The sequence below is a fragment of the Dendropsophus ebraccatus genome, chromosome 5 (assembly GCF_027789765.1).
Source record: "Dendropsophus ebraccatus isolate aDenEbr1 chromosome 5, aDenEbr1.pat, whole genome shotgun sequence".
In the NCBI taxonomy this organism is placed as follows: domain Eukaryota; kingdom Metazoa; phylum Chordata; class Amphibia; order Anura; family Hylidae; genus Dendropsophus; species Dendropsophus ebraccatus.
The window spans coordinates 105,530,162-105,537,352 of NC_091458.1; the positions used below are offsets into that span (position 1 = coordinate 105,530,162).

Genomic DNA, 7,191 nt, shown 5'->3' on the forward strand with positions numbered 1-7,191 from the left:
AGATAAAAAAAACTTGGAAATGCACGCCACACTTTGAAGTCTTGAAGACAAAGTATTTTCTTTACACTTGCTAATTTTTGTTCTGGTCTATCAGATAAAATCCAAAATACCCTAAGGGTGCGTTTACATGTACAGGATCCGCAGCAGAGTTGATGCTTTGTTCAGTTATTTAGATCAAATCTCCCGCAGATCCTGTACGTGTGAACGCACCCTAAGGCTGGGTTCACACTATGTATATTTCAGGCAGTATTTGGTCCTCATGTCAGGTCCTCATAGCAACCAAAACCAGGAGTGGATTGAAAACACAGAAAGGATCTGTTCACACAATGTTGAAATTGAGTGGATGGCCGCCATATAACGGTAAATAACGGCCATTATTTCAATACCACAGCCGTTGTTTTAAAATAACAGCAAATATTTGCCATTAAATGGCGGCCATCCACTCAATTACAACATTATGTGAACAGAGCCTTTCTGTGTTTTCAATCCACTCCTGGTTTTGGTTGCTATACAGCCTCACAAATACAGCCTCAAATATACATAGTGTGAACCCAGCCCCCGGCTCCATGCACACGGAGCAAAAGTGGCGAAATGAACATGTTCATTTCTCAGCGCGGAGAGAGAAGGCGCACAAGCCTCTCATAGTGTCATTATGACAGGGAGGCTGGCGGGATTCCGTGGTGGAGAATTGAGCAGTTTTTGGGGGGTCCCTGTCTACGTAATGCACTTTACAGTAAAACTAAAATGATATCTTTATTCTATAGGCCATTCTGAATACAGCGATATGCAGTTTATATAGCTTTTCTAATGTTTTACTACTTTTATTAACAGTAAAACATTTTTTTGCAAATAGGTGTGATTACATTGGCCCTTTGTTGACTTATGATCTCTAGTTTTTATTTATGTAGATGAGACATAATTGATCAATTTTTTTTTATTCAATTTATTTGAAATAAAATGTGATAAAAATAATCAATCCTGCCGTTTTTTAACACTTTTTGTTAACGCCGTTCACTGTGCGGAAACAATATTGATTTATTTTATTAGATCGGACAATTACGCACGCCACGGTATATTATATGTTTATTTTTATGTGTTTTTATTTATAAAATGGAAAAGGGGGGTGGTTTTAACTTTTATTGGGGAGGGGCTATGTCATATTTTATTTAAACTTAAAAAATATATATATTTTATTAAATTTTTTTTTTTTTTTTACACTTTTTATATGTCACCTTAGGGGACTTTAACATTTTTACATTACATTACATACACTGATCATTGCTATTCCATAGCATAGCATTGATCAGTGTAATCTGTGATCATTGCATTGAGTCTGCCTGTGCAGACTCTATACATGGATCGCCCATCTGACTGCCGGGAGGAAGGTAAGAGACACAGTCACACTGCGGGGGTCCCGATCGGTCAGTTACAGGAGTACAGCTGTAAGTGCCGCGATCGCAGCACTGCAGGGGTTAATGGCGGGGCGGGGCGCTATCGCAACGGCCCGTCATTAACAGTGAGGACCTGGCTGCATATAGCAGACGGTCCCCACTTGCTTTGAAGTGAGCTCAGCTCCTGTACGGGTACGGCATGGGTCCTTAAGTGACAGGATTCCATGACGTAACTGTACGGCATGGGTCCTTAAGGGTTTAAGGATACAAGTGAATGTTTTAAATTTCCCTTTATACTACTAAAGCAGACTGATTTATGGGATTATCCTGTGTGCATTCCAAATACATTTCTAGGTACTAAGCTCTGACCACAGTCCTGTTGGACCTTCCCTTGTTCATACATTATGAATTGCCTGGAGCATATCCCTTGTACAGAACCAGGAAGGATAAGTTTGTATGCTTATTTTCTGACTTCTTACACATTGCACTAATTTTACACCTTCATATTGGGCCTGGTTTAATGTGAAAGCTAGGATTACTGGGCACCAAGATCTTAACTGTGATAAGCTGTGTACTCATATGTCCTTGGCAGTGAAAGATGTCATGTTTATATTCTGTACTATCGAAAGGGGAACACATGTATTGGTTTATGTTTCTCTTTAAGTCCATTTTTTATCTGAGTCATCCATTTTGTTTTTAGTGTTTCTTACGGAAGATGAAGCTAACTCCATATTAAAGCGTTTTCGAAGAGCAAACAGTTTCTTGGAGGAGATAAAGCAAGGAAACATTGAGAGGGAATGCAGAGAGGAATCGTGCAGTTATGAAGAAGCAAGAGAAGCATTTGAAAATGATGAGCGGACTGTAAGTACAGTATTTAGAATTTAGACTGGACTTGTATGTTTCCAGACACTCATCCGCTTTTCTGTTTTGTGGGCAACCCCTTTTTTAAAATTTCCTTTCATGTGTTTGAGGGTTGCATCACAAAGCGATATTTGTCAGGAATTGGTTTGTATCATGCCTGTGCTTAAAATAGCTGGGTGACTATCCTGTAAGCGGGGATTCCATGTTTCTGCCACAAGTAGTATAGCCTGTCAGTAGCTGCTGTACTGGTGGCAGTGACAACATCTGATGGAATTATTTTATTGCCGCCTTTACTAATTTTTAACATTCTAAATGAAGACTATGTTTCGTACTAGGATTGGTTCTATAATGTTTTCCCAACTGTGTAATAAGAGCTCATTGGGGAACATCAACTAGCTTTTGCTCAGTTTCATAGTTTTTAAGTAGGGATGTGTGAATTTAAAGGGACTCTGTCATCTCCAACCCACCCTCCTCAAAACACTAAAGTCATCTGTAAGTAGGATAAAGGATTCCAAATCAATGTGTAGCTTTCTACTCCTAAGCCGACAAATTGGGCATGTTGATGCATAAAGAGGACTACTAAGCTGAAGGAATATAGTGGAGAGGATTACTTAGACTCCTTCATTTGTGGTCTTATAGCAAAGGAATGCAAGAACATAGGGAGATAAAAATTGCAGATATAGAATCAGAGTTGTATACACTATGATTGTATAATCTACTTAAGTTTACTGGGTGTTTGGTCCCTTTTTAAGTACTAGCGAAGCAAAGCTCTTCGCTAGGCTCAGTGGTTGGCTTGTCTGCTGGATGCCTTTGAACTCCTTGCCGCTCCTCTCTGGTTGACGTTTTTCATGACTGGATCCAGCTTTTTCAGGCACCCAGAGCAGTAGTTTAAAGGCAGCAGGCTGACAAGTTGACCGCCAAGCCTAGTAAAGTGCTTTACTGTAAATACCGCTTATCTCTAGTTTAAAAGTGTACCTGCAGTCACAAAAAACTTTTGACATGTCAAACTTTTGACCAGTCCAGGTCTGAGTGTTCTGAGCTATACCCATTGAGAGAACGAGCTGAAGAAAGCATTATCTTTGTGTCGTGTGACAAGTTGGGCTCCTAATGCAAGTCTATAAACCGGACTTCTCTTTTTTTTTACACCCTGATACAGAGCAGAGACCGGACCGCCCTGCTCAGTGCAGCCCTCTCCTGCTTGTTCTCCTGATCTGTTTTTTTTTTTTATGATGTCAGGTACACTTTAAAGGGAACCTGTCACCCCCCGTGCCGGGGTGACAGGCTCCCGACCCCCCGTTAGAGACCCCTATACTTACCTCATCGCGCCGGGTCCCGCTTCTGAAGATGGTCGGGTCCCGGAGACCTCAGCCGCCGCAGCCCGGTGCGCGCGCTGAGAGATGAGTCCAACACCCATAGAGAATGACGGGAGAGTCCAGCGCTCCGTCATTCTCTATGAGCGTTGGACTCATCTCTCAGCGCGCGCACCGGGCTGCGGCGGCTGAGATCTCCGGGACCCGACCATCTTCAGAAGCGGGACCCGGCGCGATGAGGTAAGTATAGGGGTCTCTAACGGGGGGTCGGGAGCCTGTCACCCCGGCACGGGGGGTGACAGGTTCCCTTTAAGCCCATTTTTTCCTCAAGCGAGTCTATTTATTAGCCTTTTTGTCAGTTTTCTTAAAGCACCAAGAGACACAGACATACAAGCAGAAAACTGAGTATTTTTGCTTTTACTTTTCTTTCTTTTCCCACTTTTTGAGAGAATGACAGAAATGAGTGGCCTAGCTGGCATACAAGCTTCTTTTCACTAGAGCACCACCTTGTGGTTATATACACACACTACTTATGCAATATGTGTGATAGATAGAAAGATAAATAAAAAGTTGCAGCACACCGTACCTACCATATTTTTGGGTTGTGGAACGATTCGTCTGCATTTCAGTTATTTCTTTTAAATTTGCTTATTAGTGATTTGGATTACAAGAATGTTCCTAGAGCAAATTATGCTCGTAATCCAAGGTTTTACTGTGTGTGTGTGTGTGTGTGTGTGTGTAATATATATATTTTGCCAGGTGCAGAATGGAGGTTGTGCTGTGTGTATATAGGTCCAAAAACTGCCAGTGCTTTGCTAATTTGTCTAAAGGGAAATCACATGGAATTGAACATTGCCAGTGTATTAGAGCAAAAGACAATGGCCCAGATTTATTAAAGGGTGTTGAATATAGACTGGTGTAAACTGCCCACAGCAACCAATCACAGCTTAGCCTTGATTTTACCAAAGCTGAAAGCTGAGCTGTTGGTTGCTGTAGGCAGTTTACACCAGTGTCTATTTTACACCCTTTAATAAATCTCCCCCCATGATGTTGGTTTTACTGATATCATTATGATTGTTTGATGGTGGAGCTTTACGTTAAGCAGGAACAAGTTCAGTAGAAAACTCCAAAATCCAGCTTTAGGCCATGTTCACACATAGGAAATAAAAGTAAAATGCTTTCCTATTTTTAATGTAGTAATGTGCTCTATAAGGCTATGTTCACACAACTTATTTTTTCATATTTAGATGGCCGTTGTTACAATTTGCAACAACGGCCGTATAAATACGAAAAAAAGACATTGGCTGGGTATCTATGGGATCCCGGCCGGAGCGTATACACATAGTATAGGCTCCGGCCGGGACCCCTTGTGACGCCGCAAAGAACTGACATGTCAGTGAATAGCGGCTGTAGAAAACCCTGTCAGTGCACACTATGGAGCGAGCAGCTCCAGCTGCTTGCTTCATAGTGTGCTATGAGAAGTTCTGATGCGGGCGCACAGATGCGCCTGCATCAGAACTCTATCGGCCGGGATGATCTTTGCAGAGACTGGCTGCTCCGTGACCTGGTCGGGTCACGAATCGGCCGGTCTCTTATGCCATGTGAACATGGCCTTAAAGTGTATAGGGAATTGGCCATAAGTGCACACACAATATAGAAAAACAGCCAGAAATAATGAACATTTTCAATATTTACGCATTGTTTTTCACACATGATGGCTGTATTTTGGTATTATTTTACTATGTATGAACATGGCCTTAATGCTAAATCATTGACAAAGCTGAACTGTGTTTGAGACACTGGGGGAATAAATAAGATTTATTTATTTGTTTAACACTATTTTTAATCAGTACATGACCTTTTAAGCCCCTCCTTTTTTTTTTTTTTTTTTTTTTTTTTTTTTTCCTTTCTAGAAAGAGTTTTGGAAAGAATATACCAGTGGACACGGAGACACAGACAGCAGTTGGTATCCATTCTATCTTGCCTTCCCTTTGATCACTGTATTTTTTGTTGTTCTTTTGGTGCTCCTGTTGGTGTGGAGGTGTGTTTTCAAAAAGAAGGCACGTCGTCGGACTGCTTATGCACCCAGAGGAGTGAGAGAAAACACTACAGAGGAGGGAAGTGACCCTGGTGCTGGCGGCCAGCAGCATTCCAATGTACTGTGTACGGTGGAGGAAGCATTTGACAGGGCTGGGCATCCTCGTGGATTCCTGGATTATGATGTACGTTCAGATACATTGTCAGCGGGATTTTCAAACGGTGACCCTCCCCCCTCTTATGAGGAAGCTACTGGAGAGAGGGCTGTCAGAGTGATTGAGCCACAGCAGAACCCAACAGAGCCTCCCCCACAATATGAAGAAATAGCCACATGTGCCTCTGTAGTCACAATACCCCGTGAAGTCGCCAGTGGGAAGTAACATTGAAGTTTATTAGCACACCTACTTTTTTTATTTCATTTTTTTTTTACTGTAGATGAAGAATTTGTAAGCACAGTATTATTTGCTTTTGTACAAAACATGACTTTTCTGACAGATTTTATTTAGAGGACATGAGTGTGCAAGCAATGCGGCAAAAAAGGATTAGACACTTCAGATGCTCAACACTGCAATTTTAATACTGGCAATGGAAAAATCTTTTGCACTGTATTCTTTTAAACTAAAATAATCTTAGGATATGAGCTAATTTCTTGTATTTTCCAGTTTTGCACTTATTCTGTTCCTTGTGGGTGATGCTGGTATTGCAGTTTAACCACTATTAACCTCTCAGTGCATTTTTATGATTTTTGAATAAAGTGTGATTTTTTTTATTTTTATATTTTTGCCTAACTTTTGTGTTTGTTTTTGTTTAAAAGTGCAACATATTTAGGAAATGCCTCAGGTCACACTCTTGCCTACAGAGTAAAAGGTATATTTTGTTTGAATTACTTGGATGTGTATTACAGTATTACAGATTGTGTATTACGGATTCTTACGCAGAACAAGAGAGTTCAAGTTGATATATAATATGCTATATATTTTAGTTTAGTTTTTTGCTTTGCTAAAAAGAATTCTATGATTATTTACACTTACAGTACATTAAAGAAAATCTGCAGATGTTAATAAGTTTTGTTCTTCTGTCAATGTGTTAAAAACCTGCAGGTTCTCCCAGCAACTTTTATTTAAAAGGGGTTGTCTGAAATAAGAACCTCTTTAAGGGTGCGTTCAAACTTACAGTACCCACAGCAGATCTGCAGTAGGTTTGATGGACCAGGTTAGACCAAAGCAAATCAGCAACTTCAAATCTGCGCCATCAAATCTGCACCCTAAGGGTAGCTTCACACACACTGTATTGCAGTGAATTTTCTGCAGCGATACGCAGAGGAAACGCAGAAGATTTGATGTAGATAACTTAACACAGCATGAAATCTGCACCATCAGATCTGCTGCGCATCGGTCGTGTGTGTTAGCACCCTAAGGGTTCGTTCACACATACAGAATCTGCAGCAGATTTGAAGTAGCAGGTTTGCTTTAAATCTAATCTGCTGTGGATCAGCTGTTAAATCTGCTGCGGATCCTGTACGTGTGAACGCACTCCAAAACATAACTGTTATTTTAAAAAAACTTTTGGCATGTCATGACAAGTTTTGGTTG

The 7,191-nt window shown here is 40.9% G+C and overlaps 1 protein-coding gene across 3 annotated transcripts in view; it reads left to right on the top strand.

The window, feature by feature from the left end:
- Positions 1-6,374, top strand: part of PRRG1 (proline rich and Gla domain 1) — a 29,041-nt gene extending 22,667 nt beyond the window's left edge. For all 3 annotated transcript variants that reach the window (XM_069970910.1, XM_069970907.1, XM_069970906.1), the window contains 2 exons: positions 2,092-2,252; positions 5,476-6,374. In XM_069970910.1, the coding sequence (XP_069827011.1) occupies positions 2,092-2,252; positions 5,476-5,979 (665 nt within the window). In that variant the 3' untranslated portion in view covers positions 5,980-6,374. The remainder of the gene's footprint in view (positions 1-2,091; positions 2,253-5,475) is intronic.
- The last annotated feature ends 817 nt before the right edge of the window (positions 6,375-7,191 follow it).